This window comes from Myotis nattereri (genome assembly GCF_964212035.1).
Source record: "Myotis nattereri genome assembly, chromosome: 1".
In the NCBI taxonomy this organism is placed as follows: Eukaryota; Metazoa; Chordata; class Mammalia; order Chiroptera; family Vespertilionidae; genus Myotis; species Myotis nattereri.
The window spans coordinates 21,139,727-21,166,938 of NC_138075.1; the positions used below are offsets into that span (position 1 = coordinate 21,139,727).

A 27,212-nucleotide genomic window follows, 5' to 3' on the forward strand; every position below is an offset into this window, starting at 1 on the left:
GCTCCCAGGTTCAATTCCGGGTTGCAGGCTCTATCCCCAGTAGGGGGTGTGCAGAAGCCAGTCAATCAATGATTCTCTCTCATCGTCGATATTTCTATCTTTCCTTCTCCCTGCCTGTCTGAAATCAATAAAACTATATTTAAAAAAATAAAATAAAATCCTCATCCTTTAATATTGCTGTCTCAGGAAGACTCTTATATTTGGGACCCCTATAAGAGAAATGACTAGGAAATAGAATAAAAGTTTGAAAGGCCTCCTTTTACAGCAGATGAGTGAAGCATGTGCTTTTTTTTTTTTTTGTATTTCTTTATTGATTTCAGAGAGAAAGAGAGGAGAGAGAGATAGAAACATCAATGATCATTGATCGACCACCTCCTGCACACCCCCCACTGGGGACCAAGCTGCAACCCAGGCATGTGCCCTTGGCCGGAATTAAACCTTCAGTCCGCAGGCCGACGCTCTATCCACTGAGCCAAGCCGGCTAGGGCGAAGCTTGTGCTTTTAAATGAATCACTTATCCCATAACAGCTCGGTCTGGATAGAATAGAACCGAATAGTGGTCTTAGTCCAAGAACTACGAATCCCAGAACACCTTGCGGCTAACGCGCCTGCGTATTACGCGCTCCGTCCTTTTCCTAACTCGTCTTGGGGAAAGACCCGCCCCGCGGTGCTGTCGCGGGCGCTGAAAGCAAGCGGAAGAAGATGGCGCTCACCAGGTGGGTTCACAATTCGGGTCCTCAGTCAATACGGAAGGGTCTGGAAGTACCACTTTTTTCGTTTTTCTGTCCACACTCTCCTAGCGGTGACCGGGCCCAGGGCACAGAACGACAGGGGCCGAGATCTCGGCCTGGCCCTCCCACCGGCCACCGGGGCGACTAGGCCTCGCCGAAGCTGGGGTCTTTCCTGAGTGGCTTCCCGGGTTCAGTTTGCCCCTTCGCTAGGGCCGAAAGCAGCGGCGTGGTGGGTAGTTCTCTAGCCTCAGCTGCCGAGGAGTCGCACTTGTTTTTCGCTTAAGCATTGGGGGGCGGGCGTGGGGGCGCTCCCTCGAGCGCGCGGCTCGGTGGGCGCGATGGGGGTGTGGGGGGCAGTGTGAGTGAAGCGGGCAGGAGGCGACTGCCTTGTTGGACGGCCGATTGTCAGCTGAGGTCTCTCTGCGGTCTGTCCCGAAACAAGGATTCCTGAACAAAAAAGGAAAGAGGAACAAAAGTGCTCGGGATGGCACTGAACAGAGAGCCTAGCTACAGTTCGGACCTTGGAGTTTCTTCCGTAGATAGAACCACTTCAGATTTCTGCTGCTCTTGGTTGCCTTGGTAACGGCATGGAAAGTGGCCCCCGCCTTTAAGAAAAAGATAGCTGAAGTGGGAGATCCCGAGGAGTTACGTAACTCCTGCGGGTCCGCGACCTTGCTGCCCCGTCTACGTAGAAAAACTTTGCGTGCGAACGCAGTAGGGGAAGTTGAGGGTCGAAGAGGTATTGGAAAGAAAGCATTTTGGGACATCCACTTGAGCTCCTTAAACACACGTCACTCTCCTCACAGACGTATTTCCTGGCTGGTGACAGTTAGGAATCCTAAAAACGTTTGAATCGGGAAATTCTTTTAAGAATTAATTTTTGGTGCCTTGCTCCATCCGAGGGCTTGCGTGTATGCCGAAGGACACGGGACAGTCTTTGGCAGCAGGAAAGATGGCGAACAAGGCGTACAGACATGAAACAAAGAGCTCAGAATGCTTATTTGTGTAGTATTAACCTTAAACGCAGAGAGAATTCGATGGAATGAGCTGAGTGGACCGGAGTTTCCTTTAGTAGTGAATGTTGTGGGCATCTAACTTTTGATTGAGTGCCCTCTAGGTGGAAGGCACTGTAACAGAGATTAGTGGAGTTATGAGGAAAGGCTTTGTGGTTTTGTGGAAAAGGTGAAATTTGAAAAGGACATGCAGGGGGAAAAATACCCAGATGAAGTGGGTATTGTGTGCTTAAAATTGCAATGGCAGAGTGCAGTCTTTATATAGCTTGTCTTAGGGATTACATAGGTTTCTGGTTTTGTAGAGTTCCTTCTAACTGATTTGATTTTTAGAGGTAGTCTCAAGTTTCCAGACGAATGTTATTATTTTCGGAATCTACCCGGGATTAGTAGCAGGGACTTACATACTGATGTGTTACAGTCTTGTTGTCACCAGCGATTGTTAAAGTCATGTGGGTTTAATTGTCTAAATGCAAATGTATTTAAGGTTATGTATCTAATTATATCATTTGCATTTAAGGTTATGTATCTAATTATATGTAATATGCTTTTTTTAGTGAAGGGGAAGGGGTACAAAGATGTCTCAACAGTGGTTCTATCGACATTTGGACTGGATAAGTCATTCTTTTATGGAGTTGTCCTTTTATGTGAGACTGGAGGCCCAGTGCACAAAATTCGTGCACTTGGGCGGGGGGTGGGGGGTATTCCTCAGCCTGTCCTGCACCCTCTCGCAGTCCGAGAGCCCTTGGGGGATGTCCAACTAAGGGCTTCTGGCTGAGTGGCTCTCCCCCTGTAGGAGCTCACTGACCACCAGGGGGCAGCTCTTTTGTTGAGTGTCTGCCCCCTGGTGGTCAGTGCGCATCATAGTGACCGGTCGTTCTGCCGTTCGGTCAATTTACATATTAGCCTTTTATTATATAAGGACTAGAGGCCCGGTGCACAAAAATTTGTGCACTGGGGGGGGAGGGGGGTCCCTCAGCCTGGCCTGTGCCCTCTCACAGTCTGGGACCCCTCGGGAGATAATGACCTGCTGGCTTAGGCCTGCTCCTGGGTGGCAGAGGGCAGGCCCAATCCCTAGGTGCAGCCCCAGGTCGGGCTCAGAGCAGGGCCTATTGGGAGGTTGTGATGCCACCCTCAGTCACGCTCAAGGTAGGACCGATTGGGGGGTTGGGGCACCGTCCACTGTCACACTCAAGGCAGGGTCGATGGGAAGGTTGCGGAGCCACCCCCTGTCACACACAGAGCAGGGCCAATCAGGGGGTTGGGGCACTGCCCCCTGTCACTCACAGAGCAGGGCCCATCAGGGGGGTTGGGGCTCTGTACCCTGTCACGCACAGAGCAGGGCCAATCAGGGGGTTGGGGCGCTGCCCCCTGTCACGCACAGAGCAGGGCCCATCAGGGGGTTGGGGCGCCGCCCTCTATCACCCACAGAGCAGGGCCGATCAGGGGGTTGGGGCGCCGCCACTCTCACACTCAGGGCAGGGCTGATGGGGAGGTTATGGCTCTACCCCAGGGCCCGTGGGGGGAGGGGGGGGTTGGGGCGCCGCACCCTGTCACACACAGAGCCACAGGGCGATCAGGGGGTTGGGGAGCTCCCCCCTATCAGGCACAGAGCAGGGCTGATCAGGGGGTTGGGGGGCCTTCCCCTGTCACGAACAGAGCAGGGAAGATAGGGAGGTTGTGGCCCCTGCCCCCTGTCACACACAGAGCCGCAGGGCGATCAGGGGATTTGGGCACTGCCCCCTGTCACGCTGATCCCGGTGCCGGGAGGCCTCTCGGCTCCACTGATCCCGGTGCTGGGAGGCATATTACCCTTTTACTATATAGGGTAGAGGCCTGGTGCATGGGTGGGTGCCAGCTGGTTTGCCCTGAAGGGTGTCCTGGATCAGGGTGGGGGTCCCCACTGGGGTGCCTGGCCAGCGTGGGTGAGGGGATGATGGCTGTTTGCAGCTGGTCACACACCCTTCAGGGTGGGGGTCCCCACTGGGGTGCCTGGCCAGCCTGGATGAGGGGATGATGGCTCTTTGCAGCTGGTCACACACCCTTCAGTGGGGACTGGGGTGCCTGGCCAGTCTGGGTGAGGGACTGAGGGCTGTTTTCAGGCTGGGGGTGACTGAAGCTCCCAACTGCTCCTTTTTTTCTTTTCTTTTTTTTTATTCTGGGCCAGCTTTAGCTTTGAGGCTTGGCTCCAGCTCTTAGGCCTCCGCTGCTGAAAGTAGGTTTCTGGCCTTTGCTTACAATGTTGCGATCCTGCTGGCTGAAGCCCGGTGACTAAAGCAGGTTTCTGGGGTTTTGTTTAGCTTCTATATTTGTTACATAGTTGCTTAGAGTTGCAGCTCAGAGGCCTGCAGCAGCAGGCGGGGAACGTTGGAGTCCTCCATCACTGAAGCAAGCAAGCCTCATGTTAGTTTCAAACTGCCTGGCTGCCGGCCGCCATATTGGCTGGCAGTTAATTTGCATATCTCCCTGATTAGCCAATGGGAAGGGTAGTGGTTGTACACTAATTACCATGTTTCTCTTTTATTAGATAGGATGTTAAGCAGCATCTTTGGCCTCTGCCCACTAACTGCCAGTGACACCCCTACCCCCTCTTCACCCTAACCTCAAATCCTGACAAAATGTCTCCAGACATTGCCAAATATCTATTCTTTTCTCCCAGCTAAGAATCACTGAATAAACTTTCTGCTTGCATATGCATCCTTCTATGTACCACCTCTGCTCCCCCATCCCCTCCCCACCCCAGGAGTGTGCTTCTTTGTGAGAACGTCATCCTTTACTGGGAACAACAAGGTTAAGACCCTCTGAGAGGCTAGAATATGTTCTGACCTTAACCCTCTAATAGGCTAGAATTTGTTTTGACCTTAATCCAGAACAGTTTACCTGTTCACTGGATTGTCCAAACTGTGTTTTGGCAGGCTGCCGGCTTTTTGATCATTTTATTAACCAATTCTTCCAACAGAAGGCTTCTTTGTAACTGTCTTTGTATCCCTCCTATGTATTAAACATATATGATTTACTGAAAATAACTATGGTAGAAGCCCAAAACTTTGGACTCATTCATTCATTCATTCTGTTATTTGTTGAAAATCTACCATGTGCCAGGCACTGTTGCAAGTGAAGGTTTTATAGTATTGAATCAGTCAGGCAAACTTGTCCTCAGAGTTTACATTCTGGAAGAAACAGACGCTATATGAGTAAATAAGTTAATAAGTAGTAAATATTAGGAATAAAATAAGGGCTGAGGTGGAGTGCTGTTTTGGACAAGATGGTCATAAAATAGCTCTAGGGAAGAGTAATTGAGCAGAGATATGAATGCCAAGGAGCTAGCACTAAAAGATCTGGGGAAGCGTTCTCTATAAAAGCACTATAATGTTCTTAGTAAGTAAATAGACTGTTTATGGCAGAGGGAATAGCAAATGCAAATCCCTGAGATGGTTTAAGAAAGACATGAAGGCTCTGGTGACATAAAGATGGTTAGTGTGAAGGGGAGAGTGAGTTTCTTGCTCCTAAAAACATTTAAGTAGCCCCTGTTGTGAGCTAGACAATGCCAGGAGAGGTAGGGATGTAAGAAGCCTAAGGCTCTATTCCTGTCCTCAAGTTGCTTACAGTCTAGTTAGAGGGGGAACAGGTAAATGAAGAGACGATTGTAATACAGTCAGGTAGATGTTGTAGTAGTGGTACACGGAGTGTCTTGTGGGAGTGTGGATAGGGGGCAACTACAACCGAGAGAATCAGAATAGCTCCTAATAACCAAATATTTATGGAACATGGGTTGAATGATATTTAGACACTGCCAAGTTCATGAATTTTCTCATTTAATATTTATAACAACCCTGTGATATACCGTTACAAATGAGAAAACTGAGGTTCAGAGAGGTAAGTCGTTTATCCAGGCCAGTAAGTGGCGTAGATGGGGTTTGAACTCTGATCTCTTAGCCATCACATTACCTGACATCCCCCTTCCCCACTGAATTAGATTCCTCTGATGTATGCTCAGAGTTCATAGCACTCTGAACTTTTCCTTCATCGCGTAAAATATAATTTGTAATTATGGACTTGTGTGAATATTGGATTGTCTCTCACCTGCAAGACTGTAAGCTGTATATCTCAGTTTATAGTCTCATTGCCTGCCTACCACAATGCCTGGACTCAAGTGATCAATAAATATTTTTAATAAATAAGCTCTACTGCTTCTGCAAATATGCTCACTATCCAAGAATTACAAGATTTTAACTTTCCCATCAAACATATTATTTATTGCCGTCCTTTTGTGGTACTTTAGAGTATCCTAGAATAACATCATACTTAAAAGTTGTTAGGAATGGTTTAGTACAGCGATTTGCAACCGGTGTGCTGCACAAATTTTTTAAACATCCAATACCTGACTATTTAGTCAGGGGCACTGACCTCTTTTCCCTTAGATTATCAAATAAAAAAATGACAACTGTCAACCCAAAATAGCAATCCTTTGTGTGTGTGTGTGTGTGTGTGTGTGTGTGTGCATGTGTGTCAGATCAGCAAAAAATATATATGTGTGGGTTTCTTGGTGTGCTGCAGAATTTTAGTGATTAGTTTATGTATGCCACAAGATGAAAAAGGTTGACAATTACTGATTTTGTAGAAAGACTGTTTTATATAAAGAATGACAAATTACATTTTTAGGCTTTAAATCTATGACCTCTTAGGTTTTAAATTGCATTCTAAACTAGATACCCGTGGGAAAGCGCACTTAAATATGCAACTTGTGTTTCTTCCTTTTGTCATTCTCTTACATTCAGTTCTAATTCTTGTTCTTTTATAACTATAAAAGAACTATAGTTAAAAGTAAGAAGCATAAGAGTAAAATAATGAAAAATAAGAAGTGTAAGAACACTAAGAAGTGTAAAGACACTAGGAAAACCGTGTATTATAGAGTTGGCCCCTGGGTAATTGAGGATGTTTACTTGCTTGTTTCCAGAAAAGAAGTGTGGAAACATAAAATCTCAATAGTTTGTCTCTAGTATGTGAAATATCTGTTAATTTTTATTTCTGAGTACCATTTGCCTGCATTCTAGTCAAATGTTTTTACTCTAGGTCAGTGATGGTGAACCTATGACACGCGAACTCATTTTTTTGGTTGATTTTTCTTTGTTAAATGGCATTTAAATATATAAAATAAATATCAAAAATAGAAGTCTTTGTTTTACTATGGTTGCAAATATCAAAAAAATTCTATATGTGACATGGCACCAGAGTTAAGTTAGGGTTTTTCAAAATGCTGACACACCGAGCTCAAACCGTTCGCCAGCACTGCTGTAGGTATCTGAGTACTTATTTCTTTCCAGGCATAATGAAATTACTGATATTGGATACTGCCATAGATTATGAAAAGTTTGCTATTTTGCTCAAAGGAAAAAATCTTGTAGGAAAATACTCTCTGGTGGCCAAATTGCAATAATCAAATTAATTATAAGCGTTTTTAAAAATTCTGCCTTTTTTTTTTTTCTTTGCTTATAGCTTTTTACCTGCACCTACTCAGCTATCTCAGGACCAGCTTGAGGCTGAGGAAAAGGCAAGATCCCAGAGATCACGGCAGACCTCACTGGTCTCCTCCCGAAGAGAACCTCCCCCATACGGGTACCGGAAAGGCTGGATACCTCGGTTATTAGAGGTAAATATGGACCTTCAGTTTGGATATATTAAATTGTGCTGAAATTTATTATAATACATTTGTTAAATAAATTTAAACCCTAGAATCTCCACATGTGAATGTCAGTCTGATAGAAATTCTGGTTGTTAGCTCCGAAGACATATACTTCCCTCAGAAGAATCTTTTTCTTGTTTATTATCATCACTGCTTTGTGATCACTGGATAATTATACTAGTTTATATCTCTCCTATGTCAAACTTTAAATATATATAAAAGAAACTAATATACCTTTTATAAATCTAGGGATTATAGCTTATAAAAAATAATGAGAAAGTGAGGGGGGGGGGAATGAAAGAATGATTACATGTTTTGGTACTTTTCCCTTCATCCTCTTCCCTACATGCACAATACAACATTACTCTGAAGAGACAACATTCCTTCAAAGCAAATACCAGTAGCATTGCTAGTTCTGATTTCTTTCTCATCTATATATATAAAAGCCTAAGTGACTAGTTGATCGTTCGACTGGTAGCTATGACGCGCACTGACCACCAGGGGATAGACGTTCAATGCACAGACATGGAAACATGGAACAGACTGATTAATCTCAGAGGGGAGAGGGGATGGGGGAGGGCGAAAGTGATTAGCCAAAGATTTTATATGTGTACTAGAGGCCCAGTGCATGAATTTGTGCACTGGTGGGTCCCTTGGCCTGGCCTGCAGGGACTGGGCCAAAACCGGCAGTCCGACATCCCCTGCGGGGTCCTGGGTTGCGAGAGGGCACAGGCCAAGCTGGGGGACCCCACCAGTGCATGAATCCGTTATCTTTAGCTGTTTCTCAAAGAACAAACTTCTTTGGCAGCATCTATCCTTCTGATTACTCAGGTTCCTGTAAATCAGGTCAATACATTTTCCTTTCCTTAATTCCTGGACATACTTTCTCATATTTGACTCCTTTTTGATCTAGAAAGAAAAGCAAATATTTGAGGTGTAATTTATTTTGCCTCCCCAAGACCTCTTCTGTATCATCAAGCCTTTTTCTTCTTCCAAAATTCATTCTGACTATTGCAGATTTTCCTCCTACATACACGTCCCAATGAATATACCTGCCCTATTAAAAATCTTTAAATGCCTACATTATTTATTTTGCACTGAGTTATTTTATCACTTTGGTATAGTCTATCATTTGGTTATGATCTTTACTGTACAAGTGTGAAGGTTTTTTTTTTATATGCCTAAAATATGTGATCATAGTGAATGAACTAAGTAGTCATTGGATTGAAGTTTGTTGCTTAGCACCCTGCAAGAAGCCATCTGTATTCTCAGCCTGGCGCATGTTTGTCATTCCTTCTACCTACCAAAACTCTTTAGAGAGTCTAGAACAGTGATGGCGAACCTATGACACGCGTGTCAGAGGTGACATGCGAACTCATTTTTTTGGTTGATTTTTCTTTGTTAAATGGCATTTAAATATATAAAATAAATATCAAAAATATAAGTCTTTGTTTTACTATGGTTGCAAATATCAAAAAATTTCTATATGTGACATGGCACCAGAGTTAAGTTAGGGTTTTTCAAAATGCTGACACGCCGAGCTCAAAAGGTTCGCCATCACTGGTCTAGAAGATGAACACCCAACTAGATCACGTCTTCTTCTAACATATTCCCTGTTTGGGGGTTTTTTCCCGACTATCCTCTGGCCCTTGTTAATTCTAGAATGTGAAGGCCAATCTTACAACAGTTATTGAAGGATTTTTGTTGTTGCTTTTGTTTTTGCTGATAGTGTAATTTGTGAGAAGCAAAAAATAAAAAGATCATCAGGGAGGCTTTTCTGGGATAAAAAGGTAGTGACTGGCATATCTAATAGAGGACTTCAGGTCTCTTTTGAGGAATTGTAGATATTCTTCATTTGGCCTCAAAGATCACAGGTGGCAGGCATCATTTTACATGCAACAGAAATCACATCCTTGTTTCCATTTCAGCATTATGACATTCAGGTACTATTAGATTTTTAAAATCTTAACTTGATTATTAAAGGTTTCATATGTCCTGGCAGAACAGAACAGTTTGAAAATCATACCAAAATGGCCAGCTAATCTGGAAATACCATGAACCTTTTTGAGGGGGAGTGAATGTTCTGCAGAAGAAAGCATTTTGTTCTAGTTTTCAAAGTAAAAGCTGTGATTTTTCTGGCAAGCTTAATGACCACATAATGCCACATGTACAGTTCTGAAGTGCTTATATAGTTGAAGAACACCAGCAAATATGAGCTTGTGACAGATGGATGGCTTGGGAACAAGTAGTACCTTTTTGGATACTCTTTTAACCATTTCTGCATAATTTATAACAAAATGTCTCCCTCAGCTCTATTGTTTGCTTTAAAAAATGTCGTCTTTATCAATTAAGCATATTGTAAATAGGAAATCATATATTCATGATCTAATGGCATATTTCTTGAAGGGGTAGGTCTTAGAAAAGTGATTATTTTCATAAATTATTTTTCATCAAACCCCCTCTAAATGATTTATTTTTATATGTTTTTCTTATTTTGAAATAGTACTAATTTGCTCTTTTTTAAGCTAAAAGGAAGGTATATCAATTTAATAGAAAATACAAAAATAATTTTTTTTTGAGTCAAGAAGATCGGGGTTCAGATTCTGCATATGCTAGCCATGAGACCTTGGGAAAATTCCTTAACTTTACTAAACTTGAATTTTTCCCATATGAAAATATGAGGTATTCAAAAATTACAAGAATTAAATAGGATAATGTATGTGTGGATTATATTTTGTAAATTATAATAAGGTACTAAGCAAATATTACTAATTTTAATAAAATTACATTAATATTCACATGTTCATTTGATTATCTTTTTTTGTAACACTAAACTTCATTGACAGACTTTACTTAGCTTGTTTGACTTTTTAAGTCTTAGTTCTAAGTAATTGTATATAATCACCGTTAGAAATATGTTACACTCATTTTTGTTTTTTCCTCTTCTATTTATTTCATTTGCTTTTCAAGGAATATGGAATACTAATATCATATAATTAAAATCAGTTCCAAGAAAAAAAAAATCTTTACATTTTGCCCTAACTATAGCTTGACCTATTCCTCACTAAGAAAATTATTTATGCTAAAACTAAAAATCTTTTTCTTAGCTTAAACATTTTACTTAATTTTTTCCTGCCTCGTGTATGAAAACCAGATTCCTTGCCATTGTCTCAAAACCCTTCCATGATTTGGTGTTTGTCTATCTATCCATGCAGCCTTATCAACTGTGTGTCTCCCCCTCTGTCCTCAACAAGCTACAGCCCCACTGGACTCTTGTTTCCAAAACATGCTAAGCTTATTCTTGCAGCAGGGCCTTCACACTTGCTATTTGATTTTTCTAGAGGATGCTTCCCTCAGAGCTTCCCATGACTAATTTCTCACCTTTCAGGCTTTTAGTTCACGTTACCTCTTCACAAAGGCAGTCACAGCCACACTATCGAAAGTAGCCCCTCTTTGCAGTCCCTTTAATACTTTCAAGGCATTTATCACAAGCCACAGATTATGCTTTTATGTATTTGCTCAGTAGAATGAATATACACTCCCCAAGATTAGAGAACCCTATTTATTGCTGTATCTCAAGCTTTTTGCATAAAAGCTTCATAACTATTTGAGTGAATATATCTTGAATCTCAAATTACTATTAATTGTTAAATTTTCTTTTTAATATATAGGATTTTGGAGATGGAGGTGCTTTTCCAGAGATCCATGTCGCCCAGTATCCACTGGATATGGGACGAAAGAAAAAAATGTCAAATGCACTGGCCATTCAGGTGGATGCTGAAGGAAAAATTAAATATGATGCAATTGCTCGGCAAGGACAGTCAAAAGACAAGGTAACCTCAGTGATTTTTTTTTCCCAATGATAATTATTTTGTGAAGAATTTTTTTTTCTTTACTTTTTTCCATCTCCATTTATCCCGCCAGGAAGAATTTCTTTAACTGTCCTATACAATAAGAGAGGAATATGCTAATTAGCCATTACACCCTGAGGTGTAACAACCAAGCGCATCACGACCGGATCACGAATCAGCAGGAGGGTGGGCCAGCGAGGTACAAGCAAGCTGCAGAGAGCTATAGGAGGGGGAAGGGCAGCAAGCTATGAGGGGGATAGGAAGGAGGGGGGTGGGGGGAGCTACAGGAGAACGGGACAGCAGCCAGAGAGCTACAGGAGGGCGGCAGCAACCTACTGGCTCACGGATTCGTGTGCAGGGCTACTAGTGTTGATATAATAAATCTCTGTCCATTTAGTTTATGTTAAAAGTAGCAGTGGCCCAGCCGGCTTGGCTCAGTGGTTGAGCATCAACCTATGAACCAGGACCGTGGTCAGCAAACTGTGGCTCGCGAGCCACATGTGACTCTTTGGCCCCTTGAGTGTGGCTCTTCCACAAAATACCACGTGCGGGCACGCACATATAGTGCAATTGAAACTTCATGGCCCATGCGCAGAAGTCAGTTTTCAGCCTGGGCGAGTCTGTTTTGAAGAAGTACTGTTGATTTTTGGCTCTGTTGACTAACGAGTTTGCTGACCACTGAACCAGGAGGTCACGGTTCGATTCCCAGTCAGGGCACATACCCAGGTTGCGGCTCGATCTCCAATGTGGGGCGTGCAGGAGGCAGCCGATCATCGATTCTCTCTAATCCTTGATACTTCTCTCTTTCCTTCTCCCTTCATTTCTGAAATCATTAAGAATATATATATATTTTAAAAAGTAGCAGTAAAATTTACTTAGCTATGACTTTATAACCATATAAACATTACATTATGACTTTATAACAGCAATGATTTTTTCCTTTGAAATTTCCCAAAACGACGATAGCTTATATATGTTTAGGTTTTTTTTTTACATTTTTAAAACTATAAATCCATATTTAATTTTGAGTATGGTATCTTTTAATCCTCCCCCACGTACTTACAAAATACTTACAGATACTTAATTATTTTAATAATTCATTTGAATAAAATGAATTACACGAACTTCTTTTTTCCTTGATTAAGTATAAAACTGATACTTGCTATCCAGATTTAGGATGGCCCTGCTTATGGTGTCATCCAAAGTCCAAAAATAAAATGTGCTTAAAATAATCTCATCACAGAGCAGCTACACTTGGAGCCAAGACACTGTTTTTAAAAATACCTAGTTTTTTTCTTGTAGATAAATACCCCAAATAGAGGTAAAAGATCTCTTTAGAATTGAAGATGTTGGGGAAAATATTTAAGAGCTTTCCTGACCTGGCTTGCTCTCCCAGTTTTATTTTACCCTCTAAGACTAATGATAACCCTTTGTTCCTAGTCATGGCTGATGAGTTTTTGAGAAAACAATTTTGAAGTCCTGACTGGTGTGGATCAGTTGGTTGAGTGTTGTTCCATGCACCGAGGGGTCACTGGTTCAATTCCCAATCAGGGCATATACCCAGGTAGTAGGTCAGGGTACATGTGTGAGACAACCGATCAATATTTCTCCTCTCCCTCCCCCTTCCTCTCTCTAAAATCAATTAAATAAAAAGAAAACAATTATGTAGTCATGCAATTTATAGCTGAGGTTTGAACTGGGTGTTTCTCCAAGCCTTTTTTTTTTTTTTTTTTCTGAGAGTATATTTATAAGGAAGGGCTTAGAAGGAGCAACAGGAGAAAGCCTAGGCCCTAGGTGGAGCTGATTTTTCTCTCTAGAAATGTTATACGAAAGAAGTGAGTCCAGGTGGGGCTGCTTTGGCTTACTGGAAAGTCAGAGAAAAGGAGGCCTTGGAGACAGGTTCAGGGGGTTAGCTTGGGACAAACTGCTGCTGCCCATTGCTCCCTGGTGTAAATCTCATGGGGTCCCTTAGAGTTTAGAACAGTGGTTCTCAACCTTGGCTGCACATTAGAATCACCTGGGAATCTTTTTTTTTTTTAAATATATTTTATTGATTTTTTACAGAGAGGAAGGGAAAGGGATAGAGAGTTAGAAACATCGATGAGAGAAAAACATCAATCGGCTGCCTCCTGCACACCCCCTACTGGGGATGTGCCCGAAAGCAAGGTACATGCCCTTGACCAGAATCAAACCTGGGACCCTTCAGTTCGCAGGCCGGCGCTCTATCCACAGCCAAACCGGTTACGGCACCTGCGAATCTTTTTTAAAATCCTGATTTCTGGGCCTCATCCTCCAGAAATTCTGTTTCTTTGTTACTAATGTTGTGGCCCCACCCCATAAGAAAGAAACAGAATTTCCGGAGGATGAGGGCCAGAAATAAGGATTTTAAAAAGATTCCCAGGTGATTCTAATGTGCAGCCAAGATTGAGAACCACTGGTTTAGAAGATGCACGCCTGAGAAGGAAGAAAGGTACTACTGGCCTGCTCCCAGGAGGGAGAGCACACCCTGTGTTCCTCTAAGCCAGGGGTTCTCAACCTGTGGGTCACGACCCCTTTGGCGGTCCAGTGACCCTTTCACAGGGGTCGCCTAAGACCATCCTGCATATCAGATATTTACATTACGATTCATAACAGTAGCAACATTACATTTATGAAGTAGCAACAAAAATAATTTTATGGTTGGATCACAATATGAGGAACTGTATTTAAAGGGCCAGAAGGTTGAGAACCACTGCTCTAAGCTTTAACTCCTATGCCTGTCTATCCACTGTCAGCTTAACAAGGTGACTCCCCATCTATCTTATCAATATATATAAAAAGCCAGCATTCATAATGACCAGAACGACCGGTCATATGATGCCCACTGTGGCCAGTGAACTGGCCTGATCAGGGGGCGGGGCCAGGGGTGGCTCCTCCCCATGGCCGGCCGGACCGTGATTGGATTCTCCCACCCCGATCGATGGCAGAGTGGTGCCCCCTCCCCCCCCAGTTCTCTTTGACTAATCTAATTTAGTACCTTGGCTAAATGTCAATCATGTGCTGATGATTGTCAAATCTGTGTCTTCAGCCCAGCTTTCTCTTCTGTACTCTAGGTCCTTATAAGGGCAGATCTATCTAGATTTCCCCAAGTACTGCCCAATCAAATCTAAAACTAAAGGCATACCTTTCTTGTTCTCTCAGTGATTGGCTATAGTACCTTCCTAATTGACTTCCTAAAAGCCTGGGAGTCTTCCCCCCCTTCCCCATTTTATTGATAAAAAAATATACTAATATATTCTTATGGTAAAAGATACCAGTATTACATAAATATATACATACAGTCCTGCCTACTTCTCCCACTTTACTTCCCAGAGGTAACTACTGTTACTATAATGATACGTATCTTTCCAAACCTTTGTTATGGATTTAGGTATATATGTATATGTATTCCCACTTCACTTACACTCACATACACAAATGCAAACATATATACCTTTTTTTACATGAATAAGATTTTAATACCCATAACTTCATACACTTGCTTTTTTTACTTTATATATTTTGAAGGTTTTTGTTGGTACATACAGATCGACTTCATTTTTTAAAAAATATCTATAGAATTCCATGGTGTGCTTACTCCCTAGTTTTTTTTTAAAGCATTGGTGCTTTCCAGGTTTTTAGCTTCACAAACTATATTTTATTCAAGATCCATAAACATCTTTTTAGCACATGAGTATTTGTATAAAATAAATTGGACTTAGTCCGGCCAGTGTGGCTCAGTGTTTGAATGTCAACCCATGAACTAGTAGATCACAGTTCAATTCCTGGTCAGGGCACATGCCTATGTTGAGGGCACGATTCCCAGGGGGGTGTGCAGGAGGCAGCCAATTGATGATTCTCTCTCATCATTGATGTTTCTATCTCTCTCTCCCTCTCACTGAAATCAATAAAACCATATTTTTAAAATTTAAAATAAAAAAATAAATTGGACTTATTGGGTCAAAGGATATTCAAATATCAAGTGTGATACATATGCCAGTATGTTCTCTAAAGAACTTTTGGTTAACAAGCATTCCATTGTGTTTTCCTCAGACCTTCCATCTGTTTAGTCACTGTGATCTATCTTATTTTCTTAACACCTCTCAAGTGCATTCCTTTCTCTGCTACTTAACCCAGGCCCCTATCATTTCTTGCTAGAATTACTGCAACAGATCCTGAACCCATCTCCTTGGCATTTGTCTTGCCTGCCTGAAAAAACAAGTTCATGCATGTTTATCTGTTTATCTTTCTCTTCTTGAAATCTTGCACTCTTGAAATCTTTCCATGGCCGTTAGGGTAAGAACGAGCTAAGCTCCTTATGGCATATTTGACCCCTTGTTTACCTTCCTAGCCTAGCCTCAACTTTCATGACCAGGATACTGAAATCTAAAAATAAAAAGTCCAGTGTTAGCCATTCTATTTGTTTTCAATACAAAATAATCACCATTGTAGGTGGTAGTTAGAGAAGAAATAACTTTTGGGCATTCCTTGTAAATGCCATAAGGAACTACTTGCAGTTCTCCTAATATGGTACATTCTCTCTTACCTTGGGAACTTCCCATGGGTAAAGCCCTATGCTTAGAAAGGCCCCCTAATCTCTGTGTAAATCTATTGCTTCAAATTGCAACTCGTCACTTTCCAGGATACCCACCCTTATCTTCCTGGCTAGATTGGGTATCCTTCCTCCCTATTCCGTTTACTCCATTGTAGCAGTCATAACCTTCTGTTGTAATTATCTATTCACTAATGATCTATGTCATTAACTATAACCTCTTAGAGATCAGAGATTATATCTTTGTATTTTCCTCTTAGGCATCTAACTTAGTATCTGGCAACTTGACACAGTGCCATTCACCAGTGTGTGGTTGCAGGAATGAAGCGGTTTTCACTGACTAACGGAAACTACTCTGACGCCAGTAAAGAAGCATAGTCCACTTGTGCAAAGGAAACTAGGTCCCTGTGCATGCAGGACATGTACTAGAATTTACCCGTCGAGGCCTTCACTTGGCTCCAGCTGCCTTTGTTCTGGTGCATCTCTCCTTCTGTGGAATAATCCCTATTTATTGATAATGTGCTGCCTCTCTTCTCCTGTCTGTTAGGATAAAGCAGCCTTTAAGACAATAATTTGGCATTGGCAGGTTGTGTAATTTTGAGTGAAATAGAGTTTTAGCCCTTATGCATTATATTTCAAGTTTGGCAACCACAAATTTTATCCGCTTTCCAGAGTATGTCTGGAAGTTTTTGGTGTTTTTTTCTTCTCTAATAACCATGTACATTGGTGATACTCTTGTGTTGAAAGTAAAGTAGAAATGTTAAAACTGAACTGTTTTAGATTTCAGTCTCTCAAGTATTGTTCCTTTATACAGTAAAAGCATTACATGTTTGTCCATAACACAGGCACCAGAAATGAACCCCAAACTAGTAGTGTACAGAGGTACCACTCAGGTTCATAATAATCTTGACCCTAATGTGAGAATCTATACATGTGTAGGGTAGGGGGTTGAAATTTCTACCTGTCTGTTAATTTTGCTGTAAACCGTAAACTGCTCTAAAAACATAAAGTCTTAAAAATAACAACAACAAAGAAGATTGTTTAAAATAATGAATAGAGCTTTCAATGAATTGAGAAGACAGATACTGAATAGATTGACTACCTGGACTGTTCTAACATTGCTTTTCGTGGATGTATTTTCTTGCTGGACTTTATACTCTGGAGTATGCATTTAAATTTCTTATACAAATTTAATCAATATGTACTTTTTTAATTTTTTAAAAAGTAGATTATTTAACATGGAGTTTTTTACTGCATTTAATAATTCAGCATTAGCTGAGCACCCAGTAGGCATTGGCATTTGGAGGGGGGACAATTCTTGATTGTTTGGGACTGTCTTGAGCATTGTATACATTTAATATAACTGGCACTACCTGTTAAATGCCAGTATTGCCCTACCCCATCCCATTGATTTAACTAGAAATACCTCTTATATTAGTATTTACAAAGGACTGGGGGGAGGGGAATTGGAGATGGCAGCAATACCCTGTTTTTTTGGTGTGTGTGTTTTTTTTTGTTTTTGTTTTTTTAAAAATATATTTTATTGATTTTTTACAGAGAGGAAGGGAGAGAGATAGAGAGTTAGAAACATCGATGAGAGAGAAACATCGATCAGCTGCCTCCTGCACACCCCCTACTGGGGATGTGCCCGCAACCCAGGTACATGCCCTTGACCGGAATCGAACCTGGGACCTTTCAGTCCGTAGGCCGACGCTCTATCCACTGAGCCAAACCGGTTTCGGCAATACCCTGTTTTAAAACTGGTTTTCCTAGTTTGGAAGAAGGAATTGGCTACTAAATGTACAAAATGGGGTTTTAAAAATCTTATTCAGGAGACTGATATGCAGAATCCTTGACATAGGATGAAAATAGTTTATTGGGCCGAAACCGGTTTGGCTCAGTGGATAGAGCGTCGGCCTGCGGACTGAAAGGTCCCAGGTTCGATTCCGGTCAAGGGCATGTACCTGGGTTGCGGGCACATCCCCAGTAGGGAGTGTGCAGGAGGCAGCTGATCAATGTTGCTCTCTCATCGATGTTTCTAACTCTCTATCTCTCTCCCTTCCTCTCTGTAAAAAATCAATAAAATATATTTAAAAAAAAAAAAAGAAAAGAAAATAGTTTATTGGATTATTGAATTTGCAGTATATACAAAGATTTCTGATTTATAGCAAAGGGTATTCTTCAGAAACCAGGGAGTTCTCACTGAAATATTAATAGTGAAAGAGCAAGAATGGAAAATTGTAGCCCTAGCTGTAAGAGGTGAAGAACAAGGAAGGATTCCAAAGGGATAATATTCTAGGACAAGACTAAGGCCATTGATCTCTCTCCATGTAGAGTAAATATTGTGTACATGATTTATTCAAAATACAAAATTGAGAAGGAAAAGATCTCTTGAAATAAATATTGATAGAACTTCCAAGATTTTTTCAGTTGTGACTTGAGTGATAAGTCTTAACATAAAAAGCCTTGGTGTTTACATTTTTCCTGTTGAAATAGTTCCATAGGAAATGTTACATGTTACTACCTAAAAGAATGCCTTCAACCTCTCCTGCCCCCCAAAATCCAACAACTTTAAACTAACCCCAAGATAATTTTCTATGTTATTTATTACCCTTCCATGTGATTTCACAAACTAGCTAAGCCAAAAGATAGTGTTTTCTTTCTACCTCTGAAATGGTGAATATGTTGATAGGCTTGTTCTTTTAGTCAATCCAGTTCTTTGCCAGTTTTCAGTACTAAAAAAAACCTGTTTCACAGATGAGTTATTGCTTTATCTTTTCACAAAGCTCATTTGTCCTCCTGATACCTTCAAGAATATATTCTATTTTTCAGATATTCCTCCCCAGCTCCTTTGCCTCCTGGGATATACTGATTTTCTTCAGCACATTTGGTTCTCTGGCAAAAAAATTGGGGGTTTTATAGTTAATTACCATGGAGAAATCTTGCTCTTCAGATGTCCTTCACTTGTCTTTGTGAGATGCTAGAATCTTATTGATGCTCATTTAAAGGGTTATTAACTTTGGAATACCCAAATAAGAAGCAGCAAATGGCTCTTGTATGCTAAATTAGTATTGAAACTTTATGTTGAGCATATATGACTACCAGGGAGCCATTTACTCAGAATCTCTTCCTGTAATGATTGCTGTGTAAAAGTAGTTAACTCTTCATAGCCTTGGTATTATTTTAAGAGTATTGTTATATAATTTTAGATTCTTGTCATGTAGATTTTTCCATCCTGAAAAAATGAGACTTTTTGTAGTCAGTTACCAGCTGCATGATCTTTTTATGTGTGTGTGTGTGTGTGTGTGTGTGTGTGTGTATATTTTATTGATTTCAGAGAGGAAGGGAGATAAAGAGAGAGAAACATCAATGATGAGAGAGAATCATTGATTGGCTGCCTTCTGCACGCCCCCTACTGGGGGTTGAGCCCACAACATGGACATGTGTCCAACTGGAATCGAACCCGTAACCCTTCAGTCCGCAGGCCAATGCTCTGTCCACTGAGCCAAACCAGCTAGGGCACCAGCTGCATGATCTTAATGCACTGAGTCTCATTCTTCCCACTAGAGTGAGCTTTAGGATCACTTCCAAATGTGACCTCTGAAAAGATGGTGACACTAGTAGCTCACATATCAATAGTACATGTTTTGCGGTCTGTCATCTATAGTTTCTTACCTGTTACTTGTCTAATTCCTAAAAAAAAAATAAAAAATTAAAAAAAACTAGAGATTTCGATCTATCACCATGACAGTTTTTTCTGGGAAATCAACAGCTTATAGAGAATGTTCTGCAGGGCCTAAAATATACTCACTTCTAGCATCGAGTAGATCATTTCTAAAATTCATATATTCATTCATTTGTACAACAAATACTGACTGAATACCTCCTGTGGACCAGATATTGTTATAGGCACTAGAGATACTTTATGAATAAGAGATTCCTCATCTGTAATCTATACATATAAAAGCCTATGCGACTGTCAGACTGTTTGACCATCCGACCGGTAGCTATGACGTGCACTGACCACCAGGGGGCAGACGCTCAATGCAGAAGCTGCCGAACTGCGGTGACTTGGCAGCTGCAGTTCTCGAGTGATGCACCCAGAACCAGAGAGGAGGGAGCCTGATTCTGGGGTGCGTCACCTGAGAACCGCCCTCTTGCAATTCAGGACCCCCCCGGGGGATGTCGGAGAGCCGGTTTCAGCCTGATCCCTGCAGGCCAGGCCAAGTGACCCCACCTGTGCAGAAATCCATTTACCGGGCCTCTAGTGTAGGTATAATTGTTGTGCATACCTCATAGGGTTGATATGAAAGTTAAATTAGTTATATATATAAAGCAAAGGAACAGAGGCACAAAGTAAGTGCTTAATAAATGGTAGCTTTTATTACTGCTATTACTTTAGTAGAGGATAGAGATAAACAAGTAAAATAGATAATTTTATACTGTGAGCAGTGCTTTGAAGATACTAAACAGAGTGCTTGACACTGAATGACTGGGTGGGGAGTGGTTGCTGCTTTAGTGAGTATTGCCAGGGGATGCCTCACCAATGCACGCATGACCTGTGAACTGAGACTTAGAGATTGAGCACTCACTTGAAGAACTGGAAACAACACTTTATAAAGGCTCAGAATTGGGGGAAAGTATATTGTGTTCAAAAAACAGAAGAGCCATGTGAGTGAAGCATAATGAATGAGGGAGTAAGAGATACAGGGGGAGGTTGAAGCTGTAGGCAAAGCCAGATCAGGTCAGATAGGCCATAAAGTGTTTTTTTGCTCTGTTGTTTGTAGTAAGAAGGTAAGACTACCATGCAGTTTTTAAGCAATTTTAAGGAATGTTATAATAGAATACAATTATTGATATAAGACTTTGTCTTCTATAGTAAACAGTTTTTTTCTGCAGAAAATTTTTGAAGATCTCAAGTACCCAGAAATCTGGTTTTCTTTCATATTCATAAGTTGTCCTTTTTATTTGTGTCAAAGAATTTCTGGCTTAAGCAGCAAAATGTACAATGGTGATTATTTGTTAAATTTTCAGTACCACTTCTTTTTTCCTACAAAATTTGCCATGTAAGTTTCTTTTAAAAAAATATTTTTTATTGATTTCAGAGAGGAAGGAAGAGGGAGAAATAGAAACATCAATGATGAGAGAGAATCATTGATTGGCTGCCTCCTGCACACCCCCTACTGGGGACTGAGCTGCAACCCAGGCATATGCCCTTGACTGGAATCGAACCCAGGAACCTTCAGTCCACAGGCCAACGCTCTATCCACTGAGCCAAGCCAGCCAGGGCCATGTAAGTTTTTATGAAAGCACTAGAGGCCCAGTGAATGAAAATCCATGCACTAGAGCGGGGGTTCCCTCAGCCCGGCCTGCCCCCTCTCACATTCCGGGAGCCCTCGGGCGGGAGGCGACCCGGCGTCAGGGGAAGGTGATGCCCCCATCACACCTCTGCTGCTGCCACTGCCAGCAGCAGAAGCCTCGGCCCGCCCTGGTTACCTGAGGCTCAGGCGGCCCAGGGCGGCTGGGCAGTCGCCACCCGAGGCTTCCCTGCACCTCGGGCCGGCCCTGGGAGGCTGGGGGCTGAGGAGGCTGGGGGACTCCAGAGGCAGGTGAGCAGCGGGGCTGAGGGGACTGGCTGTGAGTGCCGCTCACTTGTGGCTGTGAGCGCCACCATCTTTGAGGGCATGGCAGTCAATTAGCATATTCCCTTCTTATTGGCTGTGGGTGCCACCATCTTTGCGATGGTGTGGGGGTCAATTAGCATATTCCCTCTTTATTAGATATAGGATTAGAGAAGTATAGATGGGCATGAAAGTACATAATATTCTCTTTTTTTGTCAGGGGCCTACCACATCATTGTCAGCCTGATAGAAACCATGTTGAGCCTAGTACAGTGATCGGCAAACTTCATCTCACGAGCCGCAGTTGGCTCTTTGGCTCCTTAGGTGTGGCTCTTCCACAGAATACCACGTGCGGGCGCGCATGTAAAGTGTGATTGAAACTTCGTGGCCCATGCGCAGAAGTCGGTATTTTGTGGAAGAGCCACACTCAAGGGGCCAAAGAGCTGCATGTGGCTCATGAGCTGCAGTTTGCCGACCACTGGCCTAGTAGAAATCAAATAGCAGTCCTGAATTTGGGTAATGAGTGTAAAATATGTTGTATAGATAGAATGTTTTGTTTTTGGGTTTTTTTCATGGAAGAATGTGTTCTGGGACCTTTTCTTTAATATATATTTTTATTGATTTCAGGGAGGAAGTGAGAGGGAGAGAGAGAGAGAGAAACATTAATGGTGAGAGAGAATCATTGATTGGCTGCCTCCTGCACACCCCCTACTGGGATTGAGCCTGAAACCCGGGCATGTGCCCTTGGCTGGAATCTAACCCTGGGCCTTTCAGCCCACAGGCTGACACTCTATCCACTGAGCCAAACTGGCTAGGGTATGTTCTGGGATTTATGACAGTGGCTCATGTTCCTTTTCTTAGTCTATGAATAGAGTTAATGCCAGAAAAAAACAAACATTCTGAGTAGGGTGAGGTCAATGAAATTTTTAGGCCCAATGAATTTGGAAGTTATTTGGTAACCTGACTTAAATTCAGATGAGATTATAATCCAAGATAATGGTGCCATAGGCAATTTATATCATCATTAATTTCAAGTCCTAGTGAGCCTCAAAAGTAGGGATCACTGATGCATAAGGTTTTGTTGGCACAATGTATTTGGACACTGACTTGATTTGAAGATCTCAAATAATTTAAATGCATGAGGTCAAAGGAAAATTATTAACTTAATAGCCAGGGCAGCAATTTGTGAATATATTTTAAGCTTTTTTGGTTTTAAAATCTCAAAGACCGAATCTTTGTCCTAATTTATAAGTTTGCTGAGAGGACATGTTGACTTCTGAAATGACTTAATGATGTTGCTTTTTTTTTTTTTTAAGGTTTTTCATTAATTTTTAGAGAGAGAGGAAGGAAAAGGGAGAGACAGAAACATCATGTGAGAGCGAGGCATCAATTAGCTGCCTCCTGTACGCCCCCTACCTAGAATCGAACTGGCAACCTTTCGGTGCATAGGATGATACCCAATCAATTGAGCCACACCGGCCTGGACAGATTCCTTCTCTTCATTCCTTGATTTTCTAAAGTTTGCTTATGCTTAAACATTTTAGGTCATTTATAGCAAGTACACTGACCTGGTTCCCAAGGAGGTCATGAATGCAGATGACCCAGACCTGCAAAGACCTGATGAAGAAGCTATTAAAGAGGTAACTGGGAATTGCTATATAGAATTAATAAAGATGTAAAAACTCATTGAAAATAACTTTCAAACCATTCAATGCCATGTTTCATATTTCAGATAACAGAAAAGACAAGGGTGGCCTTAGAAAAATCTGTATCACAGAAGGTTGCTGCAGCCATGCCAGTTCGAGCAGCTGATAAACTGGCTCCCGCTCAGTATATCCGGTAGGAATCATGCCTGGAAGTCTTAGTTTCATGTCAGACTTGATTGGGGTGGGGGATCCTGGTATTCTTTCACTGTTCTACTTAGTCACAATTGTAAATGCAATTTTTAAATAATGACTTAAAGTCTATTGACTCTGTGCAGACAATTGAAAGCAGAAAAAAAAAACATTTTTAAGGTATCACTTTTAAGATATTAGTTCTGCTATTTTCAAAATATTTTTTTGTTTCTAGAAATTAACAGTTACTTACAGTATATGATCCAAACCATAATTACAATTTTTCCATTTATATACAATAGGCATTATATATTTATGTAATATAAATATTAATATGTTGTTAATGTTATATAATGTAATACTTATATAATAATAGTATGATAGCCGCTGCGTCGGGGAGCCAAGCTAGCTCGAATAAAGACTCTTTACTTTTGCATCGGAAAAAAAAAAAATAGTATGATAATATATTGCATAATGGTGATAATTAATAATAATAGACATCCTTATCATACTTCTAAATTTTGAGGTGTTTCACTCAATGAAATTTTTGTGTGGAGGGATAATTCACAAATACATATTAAGAGAAAATTAGGAGCTGGTAGGGCTGCTACCATTATTCTTTCTCCGTTTTACAACCTATAATCAGTGAAAAGTTCCTGACTGTAGTTGCCTGCTGAGAATGTTATGGATCGTTTTTTCCTCAAATGCAGACTTACAAAATAGGTACTATTTTCTAGATCTCTTATCTCTGAAATTGAACATTGTGCCTTCCATGGTGGAAAATGGATAGAGATGCAAACTAATATGACTTTAGTTTACATCTTGCTTGTAACTCATAATTGCTGTTAGTTCTCTTATCTCTGTTGCTATCTCCTCTGCCTAAATATTTTGCAATTTTCTGTTAATATTTTGTGCAAGGAATTGACAATAGTTTATCTTAGGATTGTAGTAGAAGAAAAATACCTATTGAAAGTTTGAACTATAGTTATACCTTTAGTTCCATTTGTATTCTTCAGATACACACCATCTCAGCAAGGAGTGGCTTTCAACTCTGGAGCAAAACAGAGGGTTATTCGTATGGTGGAAATGCAGAAAGATCCAATGGAACCTCCAAGGTTCAAGTAAGTAGGTGGCTTCATGTGAATGAACCACTAGTCTTTAAAAAGATGTCCCAGGAGAAACGTCCCAATTGTCCATTAACAGGTGAATGGATATCAAATTGTGGGACATCTATACATGGAATGAGCAATTTTATTGAGCAATAAAAAGGAATAAAATTTTAATAATATGCAATCGCATGGATGCATCTCAAAATAATTATGCTGAGTGAAAGAAGCCAGACAAAAAGAATTACATACTGTATGACTCCATTTATATAAAACCCTAGGAAATGCAAACTAACCTGTAATGACAGGAAATAGATCAGTGATTGCCTGTGGGGAGGAAGGGGGGCACGGCAGAGGAGATATGAATAAGAGGGCACACAGAAACTTTTGGAGGTGATGAGTATGTTCACTATTTTTATTGTGATGATGGTTTCACAAATATATACTTGTGTCAAAACTTAATCAAATTGTACCCTGTAAATATGTATTTATAATTAATTGCATGTCAGTTGTAGTTAAATAAAGCTGATTTTTAAATAGGAAAAAAGTATATTACTCCATGAAATGATAATATTGTGGAGATGAGTTGGGTAGTGATGATGACAAGTTGGCCATGTTTTAATAATTGATGAAGCTGAGTGACTGTTGTATAAGAAGATGAACATTCTTTGTATACTCTCTGTTTTTGTATGTGTTTGAAGCTTTACATAATAAACAATGAGGGGGGAGACTTGAGACTTAACTAACTAAAAGGGAAACAAATGTATCACTCTACAGTTGTGCTTTGATTTATGTTTCAGGATTAATAAGAAAATTCCCCGAGGACCACCTTCTCCTCCTGCACCTGTCATGCATTCTCCTAGCCGAAAGGTAATCTTTGCTATTTGTAAAAGATTATTTTGGACTCATGGTTATTAATTTTATAAATAACTTCCTGTAGAATAAAGTCTAAATGCCTTTAAACTTATGTATTGTTTTCTTTCTTAATTTGTTTTTCAAGAACAAATAGGGACCCACTTAAGGATATAATGTGTAGTTGCAGAGTGCTTATGAAAATGTATGTAAAATGTTAGTTATTAGTTTTATTATTAACTTAGCCCCTGTTTTTAATGGATGAGTAGGGTCTGCTATTTGACATGAAGGATGTTATCATAGTTATAGGAAGTAAGCACCTGGAATTGTTAGGTCTCTGATTGATCATCTGAGTGGCTTTTAAAAATGTTTTATGACCCAACTAAAGAACAAGTATTCATCTGAAAGAAGTTATATCACTTTAAGTATGGAAAAATACTAACCACTATTTATAACTGTCAAAAATAATTTATAGATTATTTTCCATTTTTTATGTTAAAGTTATTACTAGACCTCATGATGTAGGAACATAGAATATAGAGCTACCAATCAAATGGAATTTTAGTCTTTGACTAAATTCATCCGTATATCTGTCTGCCTTTGAAGAACGAGTACACTTGGGTTTTTAGCTAGACTATAAATTTAAAAATGTCTTTTCTACTGTTTTCTCAACTCAGATGACTGTGAAGGAACAACAAGAGTGGAAGATTCCTCCTTGTATTTCAAACTGGAAAAATGCAAAGGTAATGATGTTGTTATATAATCAGTCTTTTAGTATTACAACCTACTGGAAAACACCCAGGAAAGGAACCTCAGTCTGGATAACTTTGAGCTTCAGCCTGGATAATTTTAGGTGAAACCTCAGTATCTCACTTAGCTGAGTATTTTCAAAAAGGAACACCCCTCCCAGCCGGCATGGCTCAGTGATTGGCATCAACCTAGGAACCAGGAGGTCATGGTTTGATTCCCAGTCAGAGCACATGCTGGGTTGCAGGCTGGATCCCCAGTGTGGGTTGTGCAGGAGGCAGCTGATCAATGATTCACTCTAATCATTGATGTTTCCATCTGTCTCTCCCTCTCCTTTCCTCTCTGAAGTCAATAAAAATACATTTTCTAAAATTTTAATAGAATAAAATATCTTTATTAAAAGGAAAAAAAGGAACACCCACATGTGATTTTTCTTTTTTCCCCCCAATGTAATAGAAATGTTAGTATGCCAGGCACATGCATACCATAGATTCTTTTAGTGAGTTATTATCAGAAGTACATAGAAAAGGAAAAGATAGAATAAAGTAACATATCAAAAGATCAATGAAAGATAGTATTTTTTTAAAAACTTAAATTTTTTAAAAATAAATCAATTTAAATCATTATTTGGCAAAATGCAGTAAATGCTTAGATATATCCAGTACTTTAATTTTTAAACTATTTGTTTCTGTTCATAACATTGCATGTGTAAGCTATTTAAATCCTATATATCTACTAACTGCCAAAGCTTCCAGAAGTCATGAAGAATCTATAAAATGATGTGGAATAAACTTCCTAATCATTATTTCCTTTTTTCTCCCAAATCATATTTCATGTTTCTATATTGGATAGGTGAAAGCCACTTTAACTTATGGATTAAATATAAATTATTCCCTAAAGGAAGTTATGGGCTCATCCTCTATTAAAACAAGGTTCCAAGAATCTACCAAGGCATTAAAACAGCACAGCAAATTATACTACCTATAGATACTATTATTTTAGGGATTGTTATACCTTCGTGTGGCTGTTATATTTACTTAGGAACAAGTATTTAGCTATTTGATAGTGATTTCCTCTTAATACAAATCATAGTTATTTACCTGAGAATCTATTTTCCCAGAACATGAGCTCTGAAATTATACTGTCTGAGTTTAAATCCTAGCTCATCCACTTATTTTACTATATGTCCTTAGGGACATTACACAA

The 27,212-nt window shown here is 40.5% G+C and overlaps 1 protein-coding gene across 1 annotated transcript in view; it reads left to right on the forward strand.

Moving 5' to 3' along the window:
* Positions 1 to 665: 665 nt before the first annotated feature.
* Positions 666 to 27,212, forward strand: part of SNW1 (SNW domain containing 1) — a 38,401-nt gene continuing 11,854 nt past the window's right edge. The window contains exons 1-8 of the mRNA XM_081104774.1: positions 666 to 716; positions 7,238 to 7,391; positions 11,096 to 11,257; positions 23,011 to 23,106; positions 23,199 to 23,305; positions 24,318 to 24,422; positions 25,208 to 25,277; positions 25,937 to 26,002. Of these exons, the coding sequence (XP_080960900.1) occupies positions 703 to 716; positions 7,238 to 7,391; positions 11,096 to 11,257; positions 23,011 to 23,106; positions 23,199 to 23,305; positions 24,318 to 24,422; positions 25,208 to 25,277; positions 25,937 to 26,002 (774 nt within the window). The 5' untranslated portion in view covers positions 666 to 702. The remainder of the gene's footprint in view (positions 717 to 7,237; positions 7,392 to 11,095; positions 11,258 to 23,010; positions 23,107 to 23,198; positions 23,306 to 24,317; positions 24,423 to 25,207; positions 25,278 to 25,936; positions 26,003 to 27,212) is intronic.